Source organism: Halyomorpha halys, unplaced genomic scaffold (genome assembly GCF_000696795.3).
Source record: "Halyomorpha halys isolate HHAL.00 unplaced genomic scaffold, Hhal_1.1 Scaffold169.1, whole genome shotgun sequence".
Classification (NCBI taxonomy): Eukaryota; Metazoa; Arthropoda; class Insecta; order Hemiptera; family Pentatomidae; genus Halyomorpha; species Halyomorpha halys.
In genome coordinates, this window is record NW_027104700.1 from 1,163,597 (window position 1) to 1,184,211 (window position 20,615).

The 20,615-nt window shown below is 27.5% G+C and overlaps 2 protein-coding genes across 11 annotated transcripts in view; one reads left to right on the forward strand and one right to left on the reverse strand.

Annotated features, from left to right (window-relative positions):
* Nucleotides 1–20,615, forward strand: part of MCU (mitochondrial calcium uniporter) — a 516,099-nt gene that overhangs the window by 267,848 nt on the left and 227,636 nt on the right. For 6 of the 9 annotated variants that reach the window (XM_067053353.1, XM_067053456.1, XM_067053385.1 and 3 more), the window contains one exon: nt 20,508–20,549. The exons of 2 other annotated variants lie outside the window; for them this stretch is intronic. In XM_067053353.1, coding sequence (XP_066909454.1) covers nt 20,508–20,549 — 42 coding nt within the window. Of the gene's footprint in view, nt 1–20,507; nt 20,554–20,615 lie in introns of all 9 variants that reach the window. One more of the 9 variants, XM_067053485.1, reaches the window with a different exon arrangement.
* LOC106678935 (myb-like protein X) overlaps nt 1–20,615 on the reverse strand; it is a 200,923-nt gene that overhangs the window by 49,493 nt on the left and 130,815 nt on the right. The window lies entirely within an intron of this gene.

The window sequence follows — 20,615 nt, forward strand, 5'->3', positions numbered from 1 at the left end:
GTTCAGACCCTAAACGTATTATTTGTTCCTAACGTATTATGGTTCTAAACATTAGTATCTGGTTTTTGCATTGTAGTTACCGTTGCTCTAAACCAATTCAATAAACCAGAGTACTATGAATACAGACAGCGGATAGGACCTAAGAAAGCTTTTAAGTGGTCCATTATGCTAGACCATATCATATTGATGGGATACTATTGAGTAACCTTATCATTTCGTGAAATTTTTAATCATATAAAATAATAAATAGAATATAAAATATAAATTTATATTATTAAATAGATTTTCAAGTGTATATGAAACATACTACATATTTACCTATTGTATTATTTTGCACAGTTGTAAACTACATTAAATAAATAATTTAAAAAAATATTATTTAATTAAATTGAAATTGAAATATATGCTTGACAGTCACAGTCTCCATCATACAGCCACATAATTTTTTCTCATGTGCAACAAACTCATGAGTGAATAAACTACACCCCACACAGGTGAAGAGACGGAGGTAGAATGAAGGATAACAGAAATCAAGAGTAAGCAACATCAAAATCTCATTAGTTCACTAGTCATTAAGATAAATCAAAATCTCAAATAAACTAAAACATCTATTATTACGTGTAATACCATTTATTGTCACATATAATTCCATTACGATCCATTATCAAAATTAAATAGTGAACCTCATTCTACCACCTTTTGGCAAACCCCCATATATCCATGTGTCTACTAATAATATTAAGAATAGAGGCTTATCTCCCTGTATCACCCGTTCTTCATTTATTATAAGCTCCATCAAATACAGTCCACTCCATTTATTACTACCTCCAGCGATACCATTAAATTGCAATTAATTTGGGTAATATCCCCCAACATTTATCCTAGGAAATATCTAAACTAAATAATATAATTAACTAACAAATTTACTCAGAATAATGCTCTTAGCTTAACTTGGACTGATATTCCATTTTACCACATTCTTATATGATTATAATCAAATCAACCGACGGCATGTGGTATGTTTTTATTGCGGGATGCATTAGTTTATTGATATACCATTGTAACCCTGTTGTTCATACTCATAAAGAGCCACAAGTTGGTACAAAAGTTTAAATTTTTTTATTTAATGTTATTACATATATCTATAACTGATATAATAACACACTTGTAATTATGAAAAGAAAAATAATTATTTCATAATTCATATAATTAAATTCAAATATAATAGGTATATACATTTATTAATACAAAGTATAATAACGCCTAATCGACTATCTTTGACTAAACTTCTTGAGTTTATAAATATGTTCTAGAAGAAGTTTTCTAATGGCTGATTCTGTTTCAAAAAAAAAAAAGAGTTTCATCGACCTATGTTGTAAAAGAGAATTAATTAGAATTAATCAAATATATTTTATGTTGTAATTCAATTTAAAAACAACTGAAAATATGCCTATGTAAATTTATAAGTAAAAGAAGAACTAAAATTAATCGTCCTGTTTTAAATTATTAGGATTTTAAAGTATTTATCTGTAATAATTTATTCACCATATTCGATGACAAAGTTATCTAAGACGGAGAGAGGAACATAATATAGGCGTTAGTTATGGTCGCTGCGGGACACCTTCCCTACATCAAGTCCCCATGGGGTGACATAGAAGTTCTCTCCACTTGCCTATCATATTATTATTTTGATTAAGTATTAGTTGCCCATACCTAGTGTAGAGTATTAGAATATAGTCCGAAGCTAATTCTTAAGGAGCTGTCTTAATGTGTGTTGCAAAGTTTACTCAGTGATAAATAATGACACAAAATACAACAAGTATGTAGATGTTTACAATTCATAAGTTATGAATCAAATTTAGTAGTGCTAATAAAACGTATGTGAACTAATTCAAAATAATATCTTACTCATAAGCATTTTTCATCAAAGAGTCAAGAAATTGCAGATTTTGTCCTCAGTATTTCACATTTTTCTAGATTTTAGTTACAATATAGTATATGGTACAATGTAAGCCGTTAGTTGAGAGAGTCAAAAGAAGAATGAAATATAGTGGTGATCTCAGACACGTCGCAAGACCATCTCTTTCCTTTGAGATATACGATTTCAATATCATGATGGTTTATGGGCTGTACTTTCCGGTCTTTCTGAAATACAGTATACAATATTCAAGTCTCGACTTTGTTCGGATCATTTAAAGATTTGTGACTCGAAAATGTCGTTTCCTAATGATTTCTTATGTTGTCAGGTTATTTGTACCTAGTAATCTAAAATCGTTTGCCTCTTTTATCAGCGCGCTGACAAATACGTCTTATTTTATGCTGTTCTTGGGATTATTTTCCTCCAGTAGTGTTACTACTTGTCTGTATTTTAATGCGTGTAGGATCAATTTCAAAATTTATACTTTTGGAAAAGAGTGGATAAGCCTATTATAATTACAAAAATGGTGTTTTAGGTTGGTATTTTACGATTACTTTACTGATTGTTTACGCGTAAACATGCATATATAAGCCCTGTTATGTTAAAAAGCAATATTTTCCAAAAATTGATTTTCGAGATTACCATACCACTATGATTAGGAAAACTACTTTTTCAATATAAGTTTATTTTAAAATAGTGAATGCAATAAGTTTCTTATTTTTAATGTATCAAATTACCGTATTTTTTTTTGTAGAAAATAATTAACTTAATAAAAATGTAGTGACTTACTGATCAATCAGTAATCGTAAGTTACTGAAGAGGGCATTGCATCTTAAATTATTTTACAATCAATTCCATTTAAATCAAATTACATCTCAGGCTCTCCAGTGAATTTATATTTTCATAAACAAAGATAAAACGTAATAATATCTTTTTAATTCAATAAAATAATAACAATTATAGGACCTCGAAAGTCACATTCTCCTCTTAAACTAATTCTATGGTGAACACGAATCACAAAAAAAGTATTTTAACTTGAATTAAAAAAATATATATAGAGATTGGTTGGTTTAGTCACCAAACATTGCATTGTAAACAAAAATAATTAGAAGATTTTTAATTTTTGCAAAAAATTTTGTTAAAATGGAGAATGTTACTTTTGAGACTCTCAAATCATTATTATCATAACGGAGTGATTACTATTAAAGTTATTTGATTAATTAAATTAGTTTGGAGTTAGATTCTTAAATTAAAGTTAGATTCTTAAGTAAAATGTCTTGATTGTGGTTAAATTTTATAAATAAAACAAATTTTGCAGAATAAAATTATGATAGGGGTCATGGCGATTGTCTGCTTCTCTAATAAAGTTTAATTACTTACAGTTTTAGTGCTCCTTAGCTCTCATTCGCTTTTAGTACCAGTGACATGACCATAAAAAAGTGCTTGGGTTGAGAAGTCCTCGGTATTGTGTGATTGTTAAAAAATTGTCTTTTTTTGTTATTATTAATTATTAATGTTGTTTTGTTTAATTTATTATTACAAAGTTTGATTTTTTTTCATAAATATCATTATCCATTTATTTTATATATTTATTATTTATATATTATTTATGATCTGGTCTTTGAAATAAGATATAATTGTGTAAATGTTTGTTTATTAATCACTAGTATTAAATTATGGTTTATTGTATTTAGAATAAAAAATAAAAATACTGGTTCTGATATAGTGATGGAGAAAAATGTAAATATTTTGAAATACCTTTTAAGATCAAATCTTTACTCGAAATAAATAGTGTGATATGAAAGCATAATTGGAGGATCGTTTAAGCTTCCGAAAGTAATTTACCTTGGACCTTGGTTTAGGAAGTGTTCAAAAGGTCATACCTCTGACCTTTGTCATGATTGACCTCTAACTTGTTTGATGTTCTGACCTTGGGGATTATTAAGTTCCTTCTTCCAAATTAATAATTTATTTACATCATAATCTTATTTATTTCTTCAATGATACTAGTTTATTGTTAATGCTTACGGTTCCATGGTTGCACGTTCTAAATATATTATAGATTATTTTTCATTACAATTTAAAAAAAGATTTTATTTTAATTCTGAAAATGATTCCATTAAAAAACAAGAATGAATAAAGTTAAAAAAATAAATAAGTTACATTTACCTATTCCGGGTGAATGTTTATTACTCTTTGCTGTCATTATTATTATTTATTTTTGTGCTAACTGCTTTTTGCTTGCTCTGTTCTAAAGATAATTATATTTACAAATTCATAGTTATAAAATTAAATATTTGTATGGTTTTATAGACAAACCTACTATTTGTCTGTGAAACAATATATATAATATATTATATAAATACATTTGTTTATTATTTCAATTGATTGAGTAATAAAATGTGCGATATTTAAAAAAAAAAGAACAAATCTACAAATTTTCAAAATATGTGTTACGGATATATTGTACCTTAAGTGTCATTCAGTGATTCTTTTTAAAAAGGTCCCTCCACCAATATACTTCCACCACCCATGAACTAACTTCGAAAAAATTGAACCCTTAAATATATACATATATAATTTCTGTATCAGAAAAACTTTGAGGAGCTGTCTTTGCATTGAATATAAGCCCTTTAATACGCTGTTACTTTTTTCATATTTATACTGATTACCATATCTACAGTTTTATTTGTAAATTATTTATTTGCATATCAATTTAAATGTACTTTTCGAAGCTATTATTACGTTCCTTTCTGTTCGATGTTGTGTAATTGATTTCACATTCGTAGTAAGTTGTTGTATTATGATTGTAAATTTTTTTAAAGTATCAATTGGATAATTTTATCCGTTTTCTATTGTGAAAATGTATTGCTCGCACTAGTAGGTTTATATATTTTTTAATGAAGGTGAAAAAAAAATCTCAATTTCCTTCCTTACTCATTTGAATTACTTCATGATGATACGCCTTGAAGTATCGGAAGATGGAAGGTCATGACCTAACTTAATATTGACCTCGGCTCCACTGACACCGACTGCCTGTTGGCATAATCAGTACTGATGCCATAATCTCAGTCAGTACTGAAAGACAAAATGACAACAGCGTTAATTCAGAGAAGTATAAAAATGAAAAGTTAATAATTCTAAACAAACTTGGAAATATACATAGCAATAAATTAAGTATATTGTAGTTGATACTAATTGAAGATAAAATATAATTTATATATAATCTTTACATTTTCTTCAGCCTGGTTATTGTTTATTATCTTTTGGTATATCATCTTTTTACTTGAACACGCTCTGTTTTTAATTATTATTTTTTATCATTTATTTTCTGTAATTCTTACCTCTATAATATTATATTTTATTGTTTTTTAAATAAAATAAATTTTATCCAATTCAAGTCTCAAAAAAATCTTTAATTCTTTATAAGTCCGACGTTTCAGCCATTTCGGCCATCCTCTAGGGCAATCTTAGATACAAATTTAGAACTACATCGATTTAAAAAAAAACTCTTTGCATTCTATTCTGCATAAGTCATTATTGAATTATTAAAAATTATTTTTCAATCTACAATTACCCTATTTTTCCAATTCTTCACATTACATTAAAACTTTTTATCACAGTCAATTACACTATTACACTTTATCACAACAGTGTAAATTGACCTTGGCAGAATAGCCTGCATGAAGTTTTTTTTTTTATTGATGTGGTTCTAAATTTTTATTTAAGATTGCCCTCGAGGAAACCGAAACGTGGGCGAAAACTTATTTTATTTTAACAACAATAAAATATAATATTATAGGGATAAGAATTACAGAAAATAAATGATAAAAAACAGACCGTGTTCAAGTAAAAAATGATACCTTGAGATAATAAATAACCAGTCTCAAGAAAATGTAAAAATTATATTTTCTATTAGTATCAACTACTACATACTCAATTTATTGTTATGTATATTTCCAAGTTTGTTCAGTATTATTTACTTTTTATTTTTATATTTCTTTGAATAAAAGTTGTTGTCATTCTCTCTTAAATTAAATTGAGTACTGATGAAGGCCTGAAATGCAGGTCAAAAAGTCGGCACAAATAAATAGTTTATGTTTAGTTATCTATATTTTCTGACCGTACCACCGAACTTTTTCCCCTCATATTAATCTACTAGTACAAGAGCCCAAGAGGGGGAAAAAGACAGTTATCTCACCTCAATTTTTGATTACTTTAATGAAAACTATGTATAATTAATAGTCAAAATTGATGAGTCTTCCAAGTATAGGTAGGTGAAATACAAAATGGCGGCTGTTTCAAAGCGATAAAAAAAAACTAATTTTTCATTCGGAGCTGTATATCATAAAAGTAGGAACAACACAGAAAATCGAAGAGAATATTATTTGAAGAAGAGTAAATTTGCTGAAATTAGTCCTAATAGAGTTATTTACGTTAAATAGTTTTTGAGATATAGCTTTTTAAGAAGCAACATTTCATAAAAATGTTGTGTAGGACGTACTGAAAGATCGGTAGTTAGTGAATTTGTTTTGAAAAATTTATATCTCAAAAACTATTTGACGTAAAGATGTATATTAGCACTCAAATTAAAGATAGTTTAATGAGCTATAAAGTAGTTTATGATGTTTATCTTTGTAGGAGTAATAGTTTACATGAAATTTGCTAAAATAAATTGATTTATAGTTGTTCGGACAAATTTTCATTTGTTAAATTTATATTCATATGTGAATATCATAAAAACTACTACCAACTACATTACAGTAAGTTAAATTTCCCTTATTTTGAGTGTTGGCAGACATATGTGTGTCTTATGGATCTAGAGATATATTTTTTCAAAAATCCAACATTTTATGCGAACAACTAGAAATTAACATTTTGTGAGTTTATTTTGTCAAATATCATAAAAACTACTACTCCTACAAAGATAAACATTATCAACTATTTTGTAGTAAATTTAACTTGCTTTAATTTGTGCGCTGGCAGACATCTGTACGGCCAATGGTTTCTGAAATTAAGTTTTTCAAAAATCAAACGTATTGTCCGAACAACTGTAAATCAATTTATTTTTGTCCATATCATGAAAACTACTATTTTTACAAAGGTAAAAGTCATAAACTACTTTATAGTACATTAAACTAGCTTTGATTTGAGTGCTAATATACATCTTTACGTCGAATGGTTATTGAGATATAGATTTCTCAAAATAGATTTACTAACTACTAATATTCCAGTACTTTTTTATGAAATGTTGTTTTTTTAAAAGCTATATCTCGAGAACTATTGGACGTAAATAGCTCTTTTAGGGCTAATATATCGTAATATATAGTAGTTTTTAAGAGCTCCGAATGAAAAATTATGTTTTTTAAGGTTTTCAAGCAGCCGCCATGTTTTATTCCCCCTACCTTTACTTCGCAGACTCATCAATTTTGACTAGTAATTATTCATAGTTTTCATTAAAGTAACCAAAAAATGGGGTGAGATAACTGCTTTTTTTTCTTCCCGGCTCTTGTACTATACGGTCTACTATTAAAACCTCATTATAAATTATTATTGTTTTCTCTTACGTTTTTTTCTCGGAGAATCGTACAAAGTTGCAGTTCGAAGTTATTGATTATTATAAATTAGCATGTACTAATCAATAACCTTGAATATTGAAAAATATTTTTATAAAGCTATTAAATAGTAAAAAATTAATCTTATTTAAAAATATGGTACTGTTTTAAGATACGTAAACAAAATAATAAATGTCAATAAAAACGATTAAAATATGATGAGCCTTATTTGGTTTGCGTATCACATAAAACAAGTAATAAATAGTAAGTGTTCCGAAAACAACTGTTACATTCAATTTTAAACCCATCATAATAAATATTGGATTAACTTAATTAATCAATTAAGTTCATTTAGAGTATAATAGTAATTGTAATAATAAATATTATCAAGCCGCAATATTCTATGCCAACTCCTTTTACTGTTATTGCCTACCTCGTTCCACACCGTCTAATATCTAATCTACAAGATCTGACTTATCTCCTTCTCCTTCTACCCTCAGGCGTTTGCTCACCGAATTTATGATTAACTTTTCCAGCATACCATAAACGTGTGGTTTAATCTCAGCAGTACTGTGACTGCTATTAACTGGATAATTTTTTTCAACTTTCCGTTTTAGATAGTTCTATGGATTCCTCTATTAATTAATAATTTATTAATTTTTTTAAATTATTCCTCTTGACTAATAAAACTTAATTCAAGTAGTTTCTATCCATCTCGGATAATCGTAGTAAGCTCACTCATTGGTTGTTTAACCTTTGATTACAATTATCCTTTACATGGATTTTATAACTTAAAAATCGAGATCAAAACTCATTTTTTCGTTCCTCTTTTTATTTTATGAGCTGCGATTCCTATTTTAAAAAAAACTTAGTACTATTAAAATAAATAAATAAATAAAATCATTTCTTTATTCTATAAATACTTTCGACTATTACTTTTTAAGGTGCCTATATAATCTTTTTTTTTTTTTTAATTTTGAGAATATGTTTCTAGAATCATATTTTCATATTATATTGAATCATATTATATATGATCTAGAATCATGCTTTGAATTTTTTTTAAAAAATTTATAACCTTTTCTTCAGGTCTTACAAAGTATCGCAGCTCATGTGGTGGAATGTGATTTATTTATTTCCATCTGATTCGCTGTTTGAATTATATGAATATTTATCATTGGTGAAAAAATAAAATAAATCTGAGAATTGCGAGTAACGTTTCCATGTTTTAACTCAAGATATCGTCGATGCCCTAAAAAAATTGGGAATAAAAAAAAAAATTCCGTATAGAATATTTTTTGTACTCAACGTGGTTTTGAAAAAAAATATTTTTTTAATTTATACTTCTTAATCATAACAATCCATTATGATAATATATAATATGTGAAAATCTGAAAATACTCACTATTTTTTTATTTCACCATTCTCTCTGAAAATTCACATGCTGATTTAAGATGTCTTTATCTGCTCAGTACTTAGTTATAGTCAAAATTTTAGTTTTGGTAAATTATCTATTTGTATATGGAATGATTTTAATTTTTTATACATTATTATGAATTTAAAAAAATCATCTTTACCTGTAGTCATTACTCCTCTCCGAACAATAAATCTAAACAAAATTATAATTAAATGACGTTTTACTGGTACTAATACTGATATAAAAAACTTTAAGTTCCTTAAAATGACCTTGAAATTAATTGTTTATTGGACATATTTTTAGTTAATTCATGAAGACCTTCAGATTACTATAAAAGTATTTTTTTCTTTTCTCTATCATAAAAACTAAATATCTCTTGAAATTTTTAATTAAGGAATTTTCCTTTTATTTCTCATGGAAAATTTATCTAATTTACAAAACAATTGACTTAAGTAATGAATAATTTAATAAAAATCACATTTTATCTTTTAACTCACTTCTTTAATTTTCATATTTATTTGTGAACTTACTATACGAAAAATGTATAATATATTATCGGGTCATAAACTATGAAATGTCTGGTCACCTAATATTAAGTGATCACAATTGCAATTAGCTATTCAGTAATTACTGAATTAGTTATGAATTAATGATTGATAATTAAACTGAATTTCGATTTTGAACTGTTGAGCATATACTAATTCTCATTATTAGCATATATGATTGAAGATTATAAACACTAAGTGTTCATGCAAATATAGCAATAATTAAACTTTAATAAAGTTTTTCAGTGCTTGCTGGTACGATTAGAGACCAATTTTTGTACCTAAAAATAACGACGATATAGTGACGTGTTAACAAATATTTTATTACATATCATCTAACTATAATAACAAAATTAAATTACGAGGCCGTCCCGTAATTTATTTTATATTTTCATAAAAAAGTTGTTGGTAAATGTTCCACAAACAAATATTAAAATTTAATTTATCTACATTTTTAGTGATGTTTTCGCTGGTTTTATTGCATTCTTATGTTTTAGTAACTCTATCAACTGCATACCAAAACTTCACTATCTACCAAAGAAAGTGCGCTAAGCTTTAACAATAGGACGAACCCAGTGACTTGGAAGAACCTTTCCAAGAGTAAAACCATGATGTCGATCCTTTGCAGAAAAGGCAGATGAGGGGGGAGAGAGAAATTACTAGTCTATTCTTCTTTTTTTCGTTCGAACGGGCGATTTTCTGGTTCACCCTGGCTGGCGATATAACAATTTTTTCCTTCAACTTTTTCTTATAGATTTTCGTTGCTGTTGTGAATTATCATTTGTTATTCAATATAGTGACACTATTTCTAAAATATGCTGCCTTGTAATGTTGTATTCTTCTTCCTCCAACTCTTGAAATTGTTGATTTTGAGTAGTATTAATGACCATGTATTGTTATAATATTTATTTTATTATATTAGCACCGAGTTTTTAATAAAGTGCTACTGAAATTTAAGGATCTTGAAAATTGCTTAATATTTATCATTGTATTTTATCACAGCTACCATTTGCCTGTAAGGTTGTTTAACGAAACTAAACTAAAAGATTGGTCTCCCTTATACAAAAAAAAACACAAGAATTTTAGAGAAAATTCCTTGTTTTTATAGGTTAAAGTTACTCTTTGACTGTCAGCATTACATTAACAACTAGAAACTTCTAAAAATAAAGATTATTACATGTTACGTCTAGTTACAGATATGTTAACGTCGTTTACTAATACTTTTTTGTTAGGAAGATTTGATAATTTTTTTGCTATTATACGACTTAGCCTTAACGTTCAAATATTATAACGTCACAACTTGTTACCTATCCTTTAGTTTAGTTCTACTATTTTTACTGTGATTATTCTTACTTTATAATTAATTTAAAATGCACAGCATTGTATACAATAATAAAAACTTCATGCAATTTATAACAATTAATTATAATCTTTAACAATTTATAATTGTTTTATTTTTTATGTTAAATTTATTTATTTAGGTTTTTACTGTAATTCACTAAGCAATATCAATAATATCAATTTTTTTAAAAATTATACAACCATTGTTAAATATAACTTTATTTGTTTTAAGATCGTTCCTTTATATATAGTTCCTATTATTATATATGGTTCATTTTTTACTTATGAACATAATATAGATTGAAACATACTTAGTTTTTATTTAGAATCTTCAAATTTTTTTTCGCGTAAAAATGAATCGCTACTGTAAAATTAATTGTAGCAATATAAAAATGGATCTCATAATTTTTTATTAGATGTTTTAACATTCATTTATCATTATCCTTTATTCTGCTTTCTTCTTCGTCGTCTCTCCTTGATGGTTGAAGGTAGTATGAAGAAAATTTTAGTTTTTTTCTCAGATCAATGATCCGTTCCTCTTCTCTGACTTCTAAAAATCACGTTGCATATGTTGCCTTGCTCCGTTCCTTCAGTCAGGAAATGTTTCGTAAGATCTGGAAATTCTTTCTGTTCAATTGACGCTGCAATTAAAAGAGTTATCAGAGCGGCGTGATGGTTGATATGGATCTAGGCTGTAGGCTGCGTCCTGCCTCATTGTAACAGGTCTACTCTTCATTAATCCCTATTATTCTCTGCCTGTGGTAAAAGCTAGTCTCTGGTCATTCGATTTATAACAGGTATTAAATACGTCAGCACTTTTATTAAAAAATAAGTTTCATTAGTACCTAAAACTGTATATGACCATTTTTTAAACCAAATCGTTCGTATATAAGACAAGTGCCTTTACTGAAAATTCATTAAGAAGAAATCATAGTGTGTATTGAAATAATAAAATAAATGTATAAAAATAAAAAAATTCTTCAGTATGTGGGGATGGACCACTTTCTCTTTTATTTCTTTGAGAACATTTTATAGGCATTAATTAAAAAAAAAAAATTAAGATCTGCACAGCTGAAATGTAGTTTTGATATTAAGTCACCATAAGTATGACCTAAATTGCGTTTTTTTATAATTAAAAGGCTTTAAAATGTAGATTGATCCATATCGTCTGGCGAATCAAGACGAATAACGTTTGTAGGAATAGTTATTTTTACTCGTGGTACAGTGAAAAGGGAAAGTTTTCATATCGGTTTCCTTTCTCTAATTTAGTAATTTCCTACCGGAAAGAAGCAAAACAATCATTTCCTACGGTCCTGCTCGCTCGAGACACGACCAAGCTTCACCTACCTTCACCGAAGATACAGGCGAAGACAAGGTCGAGGTCCAGTACTGCAGTGCCGTGAGGAACCTGTTGTAGCGATGATGTAACTGGGCGGCTGTACACTAAGGTCCACCTTGACCTGTCCTCCACAGCTATCTGTTGTACGATCTGGTACTGCCAGTGTTCGCAGTGGGATCTGTGTTGAGGACGTTAGGCTGAGTCATATAAAGGCCTAGTAGATCCGGGGTATTGAGAGTCGTCATATTAAGCTGCTTCGATTACGAATGAAGAGATGGATAATAGCAAATTCCTATGCATTGGTTTATTTTTTTAACTTATTTATTATTACATCAGAAAATAAAAAGTAACCAAACCGGTTTGAATACTGAGTCTTATACCCAAAATTATTTGTTGTTTCATCACTGATATTGGAATAATATTCTTGCTATTAATTTAATTGTAGAGAAAAATGCTTTATTTGACTATGCTGCCCAAATACATTGGGTTGCTATAACACACAGCGTACCCATCAATCCATAACTGTACATACATACTCTATAGACATTAACATTTTCAATTTTTCAAACCATAATTATCGATAAACTAAATATAATGCACTTCAAATACATTTCTTTTCTTAACAATTATATATATATATATATTTGTTTTCCAATTCGTTCATACATTATTTCCCCTGTTTCATTTCCTCATACCTCTCCTCGTCAGTGATCCGCAACAACCATTTGATCAATTAAGCAAATTAAAAGTAATCATCTAGTCAAGCAGAAATAAAACAATCGAAGCAGTAGAACAGTTTACTAAAAAAATAACTAAACTTAAAAAGAACTAATATAAATTTAAAAGACTTATAAATTAACTAAAATAAGTGGATAAATAAGTTAGAATCAAAAGTAAATAGGTTAAAAAAAAATAACAAGAATTACCGGAATGCGGTAAATGAGGGCTTGAACTATTTTTAGAAGATGAATAATTTTCGTATCATTCCAACAACAAATATAAAATTGAACAAGGTGCCTAGGGAACCTACCAAAATACATTTAATAATATCTTTATTGTTTCGATTTCGATGGGGGTTTTTTTTCAACTAAAATATTTTGATTTTTTCTTTATACTTATCCATAAACCTAAAACCTTATTTTTTTTTCTCAGCCGATTACAAAAGTTCGTTATAGATTGTAATAATAAATCAAAATGTTTATATATATTGACATTTAAATGTTGAAAATTAACCAATCATTTATGGATAAAGATAAAAAGAAAGTAATTATTTATCCTAATAGCTACTAAATTATTCTCAGTTATTTTATCCTATGAATGAAAATGACATAAAACAAAACTAATAATAACGCAAAAAAACTATATTATTATTATAGGGTTATATGCCTCGGTAGGGTTATTATTATAATTATCAGTCATTTTTTTCTATTTATTTCTCTTATGCTCTAACATATTATTTTTTTGTATAAAACTTATTTTATATTTCTTATTCTTTTCTTTTAGTAAATTATATTTATTTCTGTAGTGGCTGTAAAATTGTTATTATTAATTTGTTAATTTTAATTTATTAATTAAATTTTGTACCATTAGTTTTAATTGAAGTGAACAATATTACGTTTGCCTACCTTCTTAGTACAGAAAATAAAATTAAAAAAATTATAATGGTTATTACGAACTCTATTGGAATCATTAATCATATGCTCTAGTTCTGTGGTATAGGGTATAATTGGATCTGATAGTTCTCTACAATGTACATGATTTTTACTGGATTAGATTTAAGATAATAGAAGCAGCTTGTTCTAAAATAGTATGTTGTAAGTATTGTTTACATTTTGATTTAAGTTTGAAAGCACAAATTTGGCTTACATACTAGATACATGAAAATCTTACAAAATTTAATTAAATTACTAATCATTGCCATTTTAGGAATAATTATATTCCACGTAAAAAAGTATGATTCCTGTTGTAATTCGTTGTAACTGTTAATCGCCAAGAAGTCTGATTAAATTAGTGGAAGCTCATAAAGAATTAATTTTTTTTCTGCACCCCTAAAGACAATTTCTGAATTCACCTCTATAAGCTGTTAATATGAACAGTTCTTTCTAGATGCCAAATACTGTCGGAGGTAAAGGTTTTTTGTTAGACTTGACCACCCTTGGTCCCATATTTCCCAGCTCATTGCTCTACTTGAATTGCAGATGTTCCTCTATTGAAGCTGGGAACTTTTTTCTACGACCGACTCGATGACACTCTGTAAATCATTTATCATGGGTCGTCCTACGAGAGGAATTCTTGAAGAAGAGTCTGTGGCCATATATTTTCCTGAAATTTGAAGAAATATATTTCGACATTTTATCTATATTCGTTGATTTCTCGATGGCCTGCCTATTGCCTACAAAAAAAAAAAAAAATCTTCGTTTCTGCGATGCTTAATATATTCCTAAATGGTTTAGTGTGAAAAGCAGTTAGAGATTTATTAAACTGTATTTCAACATTTTATAGCTCCTCGTTGACGGCTTTCCTCGTCACCAATAAATTCATTGTTATTGCTAAATAACAATTTCTGCCCTAAGGAAAATTTCTGAATTGTCACCTCTATAAGCAGTCAGTATGAACAATTCTTCTTACGTGCTAAATATTGTCGTTTGGGAGTGCAGAAAATAAAATTAATTTATTTATTGTTGACCGCACTCCCCACCATTTTGTCCGTTTCATAGATAAAGATATTGTGGCAACTACACGTTTTCAATAAGTGTCGATGTATTCTTTTTTATAAGCCCCTGCTACCGTAAATAAAGCAAACCTCAATTCATGGTGAATTAATATAATTAGAAAAAGGTTTAGTTACTGTAATTTTTTAAGCAGATTAGTCTAGAAGATAAATAATATAAAATTAATTTACCAATAATCTATCTCACGTTGCTCAAGTTACTTTTCTTATTATTCTCCTGAATTAATGGTGAATAAAATAATATATTAAATTTAAAGCACCGAAATAAATTCTCATGATGAAGTATGAGGTTTTGTACAATTGTAGACCTTACATTGCGGTTAATACTATATTTGAAGTACTTATAATCAAGAAAAACAATTATGAATAAGTTTTAACACTTTGTCGATAGCAAAAATTTCGATCCACATTGCAGGTCTTTAGTAGGAATAAGATTAAAAGATATAAAATAGGTAAATGGAATGCAAAAGTATAAAAGTGGCACGTAATTTTTTTTTTAAATTTCAATCTTATATTTATATAATACAACTGCCACACTCAAGGGTTGTAAATACTCAATACCATACCATATATACACATTAAATAAAAATGAAAAAATAATAAATAATAATATAAAGGAGTAGAAACTAAAATGCATAAAAATAAAATTATATATACACATCTTAAATAAACAGTTGGTAAATGATTTAAATAATCACATATTTTATTTTTATCATTCAACAGTTATAAATCTCATGACGAAATATGACAAACCCTTGACGATACGAACTTCATTTTTTACATTATTGTAAGTTAAATCTTTATAGAGAAAGAGTTTTATTTAAATCAATTTGAATTATTTATTTGATAAATTACAATTAAAAAACAAATAAATATTATTTTTTAACCAAAATTTAAACCAACGACACAAATGTGTTTAGAAGTTATATGTTCTTAACCGCACTAATATTCAATTTAAATGGTAACTAAATATTTTCATTTTTTTTTTTTTTTAGGAAAAAGGTTATACAAATATATTATAGACAGCAAGCCGTGGTAATATTTTATTTGTGTTCTTCCAATGAAAGATCTTTAATATTTATTAATCAGGCCTTGATCTTAAGGCAGTTGTGGACGAATATGTTTCCTCACTGTGATGATTCCGAACGTCTTGGACATAATTTGATCCAAGTGTCTTTAAGTTTGATAAAATCTCGTGAGAATGAGCTAAACGGTGCTTTCACATAAAAAAACAAAGATTAACAAATTCTACAAACTTCCCAATCTTTCCAAACAATTTTTAAATATTTGTGGTATTGTTGAAAACGTCCAGAGAGAAATTGTGTTAAAAACTAGTCTTTGTCCATAGATTGAAACTGTTCATTAATAATAGTTCATTATTTATTTATCAATTAATTTATTTGAGGATCTTCAATGATGCAATATAATATGATACTTTTATCTTTTAGTAATATGTTTTCATATTTATAAACGAGTTTTCAATCAATACTAAACCAAATTTAACTTTTTTAGGTTTTCATGACGTGACTAGGAATACATTAGTAATAACGATCTCATAAATAACAGCACGTTCGTGAGTCCTTCATTTTTAGATGTTTACTGAGATCAGAAAATATAATTCTATCATAGTTTAAGGGCATACAGGTCTTGAAACAATGTCAATAATTCTATACAGGTTTCAGGTATAGAAACAATAATTTTTGGGTGATGGGGAGGGGTATTTATCTAAAAAAAACCTAAAATATACAATTAAGATATAAACAAAAAAAAATATGAATAGAACTAGATTTAAAATTAAATTAAATTTTATGGATACATTTTTATGAAACTGGAACATAGAAATTATATTTAGTTAAAAAAACAAACAGAAAAAAAAACATATTAAATATTTTATTTCATAATTAGTAAAAACAACTGAGATAGAACTTAATTTCATGAAATTTCGCTGTGATGTTATTAATGCATTAAACATACAGATGTAATAAAAAAATAACGAAATGAAAAGTATAGCATGAATTCGCCAGCTTCGTCACTAGGGTTGTAATTTTGACTCATTTCTGTTTGAAAACAAAAAACTCTTGAAACGTAATTTAGATGTTTCATTTATGCTTACATTTGAAAATCGAATAGAATCATTAAAATCAATAGGATTGAATTTTTTTTTCTTTCATATTTTGTTTTTGTAACATTTAATAATTTGTTTCGGAAATAATTTTTTAGGAATTCGTTATTTCTAATGTATTCAGATATTATTTGCTTATTGTCCACGAAAAATCCTATTAACTAATTTGACTTTCAGTAAGATCAATAATAACTGAGATATGACCCGGAGAAAAACCTCGATACTTCGAAGGCCTATTCTCTATCGAAGACGCAGTGCATAAACAAATTTTCAATCCTCTTAATCACTTCGGAGTGACTGTAGAGGTGTGAAAATATTTAAAATTGGCTAAAATAAATAAAAAAATGTCATCCCTCTAACTCAATTCAACCCATGCATAAGTGCACATGACCTTATAACCGTTATAAATAATTTAATAATGATGGAATTTTTACTGGAATTCTCCCCCAGTTTTATGGTAAACTTTACCTTAGAAAACAATCTTGAAACATCAAAATCTCATAAGGTTCGTTAAGAAGAAAAGTATATAAGGGGCAGATATAGGATACACTAGGGCTATTCATGATTTGTTAAATATAAAATGTTTTAAGTATAGGATTGTGAGCAGCCCTATTTAAAGTAATGTAAAACGCATAACAGTTCCTGGCGGATTTCCTGAGAAACTTGTTGTATAACATTTTCTTCTAAAACTTCATGTTATTGTTTAATTCTAAGTTTTGATTAAAGTAATTTATTACAACTTGGCTAAATTGAGTTAAAAGTAAAATTTGTGTAAAAGTTTGGCTACTGGGTGCCTTGTTGATCTTTGAAATTGTGAGGAAGAGAGTCAAGATGAACTAATTGACAACTGTCATTACATTATTATTATTGTCCTCCATTGCTTTATTAGTAATAAAAACATCAAAAATTATACTAAAACAAACTACGAGCAAGTAATCTAGCACGACAACAAACAAAACAGAGTTGGGCCAAAAATAGCTATATTTGGAACTAATAGCTAAAACTGCCATGCATACGACCCTTATTCATGAACGAACCATTGATAAATAAAATCGTATCCATTATAATTTTAGCGATTAGTTTCAACTAGTTTTTCCCAACTCTAAAACTAAACGGTGACGAGCTCAGCTGGTCTATTGAGTGACGTCATTCAATTTAACAGACCTAGTAACAGACTCTCAAGCATGTTTAATGTTATATCGGTTTAACATGTTAAAAGAAGGATATATTCTTCCATTTAACATGAATTTTTCCATTTAACACGGTTTAACATGTTAAACTATATGTCATGAATACACCTATAATTTGTCTTACTAAAAATATTTAAACAGTAATTATCTGATTGATTTTTAGGGCAGTCTACAGTAGTACTTCTTAAAAATGAAATAAATTCTTTTATGCATTAATCTAATCAAAATAATTAACCATGAAATTAATGTTTTGTTTTTTTTAAAAGAAGGTACTGAGCTCTCTTCGACAGATCCGTTATGTATACAAATATTTTTATGTGCCATATTAATGGTTTTTCTATTTTTTTTTTTTTTTTGGTGCTAAAAAACAATACCTCTTACATGATCGGTAACGATTCCTAACACAGCGTAGGCTCGTCACAGTATATGTTTTTTTTTTAGTTTTCCATCATTATGACCTGGACAATGGACTCAAGCACCACCAGCGCTGACACACATACTTAGTTACTTTCACTTTTTGTCACGTGCTCTGTGATATTTCGGCGTGTAGGTATCCTAAAGGGGGTTCCAATTGGTTCTTCACGCCTTTTGTGATACAGCAAATTAGATAATATTTAATTTCGTTGAGTAGAAGGTGGTGATATAGGACTTCACATGGTTTTAATTGAATCTAGTGTCCATATTGGGTTTAAATTAACATTTATGGTCTGGATGGATTCCTTAAATAACATTGTATAGGGATTTAAATTCATTTATTGGTCATTACGTACTTTATAAGGTAAATGTGTCAAAATTGTTTTTTAAACTTCTATTGAGGGTTATATGGACCTTCTAAGACTTCCTACCTTTGTGAAAAAATAAATAAAAAAATTTCTTTGTATATATATAAAAAAAAATTAATGTTAAAATACATCGAAAATGTTATAATACTAAATTATTATCTTATATTTCATATTGTTTATTTTTTAATCGGATAGAAAAAAAAAACTATGCTATGTACAATTTTAATTACACTGTAGAGTATTTTGCAATCTTACATGTTATACAATTAAAAATAATTCTGCATATCTAATAAAAAGAATTCTTGAATTAATGAAAAATAATAAAATTTGGAAGAGGGGTTCCATATTAACGAAAAAAAAATGGATCTAACCGAGTTGAATCATAGGTACCTATATTGCGCAATGGATAGTAATTGGCCCAACTTACTTCAAAAAAAGTTTAATATACTGAAAATCAATTTCCAAAGTATCTTAATTCAATATTTTAATTTAAATAACTAAAACTTGATAGGGAGCTTAATTTTCAACAATCATTTGTATCGCAAATCACATAACAACAGAATCTTCAGACCGAAATACTACCCCTTCTCTTCTAATATTTGTGTTGCCCCGACCCATCATATGAAAGTATCTCTACTTTAAATGGTTTACAGTGTGCTAGGTTGGTTTCAAATCTCTCCAAGAAATATGAGCCGTTGAATGTAAAAGCAGTTTAATTCAAACTTAGGTTATTTAGATGTTCAAAACATATATCTAAGTTATATAACGTTTTTAGCAAAAAATAACAGATTTTTATGTTTAAAATACTCCATTGAAAAGCATATCTATTTAAAGCATTTCAATTTAATACCATTAGTAATTAATGAAATGATTCTTTTTTTATGAAAATAAATTTTGTTTATAATGGACTTGCACTACATCTGCTTTCAGAAGCTCCAGTATAAATATAGTTATTGCCATAGCAGTAACAGTCATATGGAAATATTAGCCATATCAGCTACATTTTTTTATTAGAAAGTCTGTGTAGTGGTCAAGGAAAGTACACGAAATACCAGAAAGAATTATTTATCAGTCATCAACATTTTGACATATTTTCAGTGCTAAATACAAAAAAGATAAATAAATTGTTAAGTATAGATAATACTTTAAGAATATACATAGAAAGTTATATAAAAAATATTTATATAAAATGAACGAAGTAAATTAAAAGAATAATAATATAAATTAATTGAATAATTAATAATAGCAAGTAATTGAATGCATATTTTTAATTTATTGCGTTTCTTTTTTTATTTATATTTTTTTAGATCAATCTTTACAATGTATGTATCTAGCCTTAATATGTATAAATAATTTTTCTACTAAATTTTTCTGCTATTTTGTGTATCCTTTTTGACCACAACCCGATTTTTCTTCCTTTGATTAATTACATACCATCAACTAATTATATTCTAATATTGTTTTTAGTTCGATAGGATCTATTCGTACTCATCACTATTTTTACTTATAAGAGTATTAAAAAAATAAAATAAATTGCAACTATATTTATTTGATTAATTTTTTTTTTCAGGTAAGGATGGTCCAGCTAAATGTGACGCTGTTGGCGAGGATGGCATGTATTTAATAACTATATTATTTGCTGTAGCTTTTGATAAAATGTAGAGAATATCAGAATTAT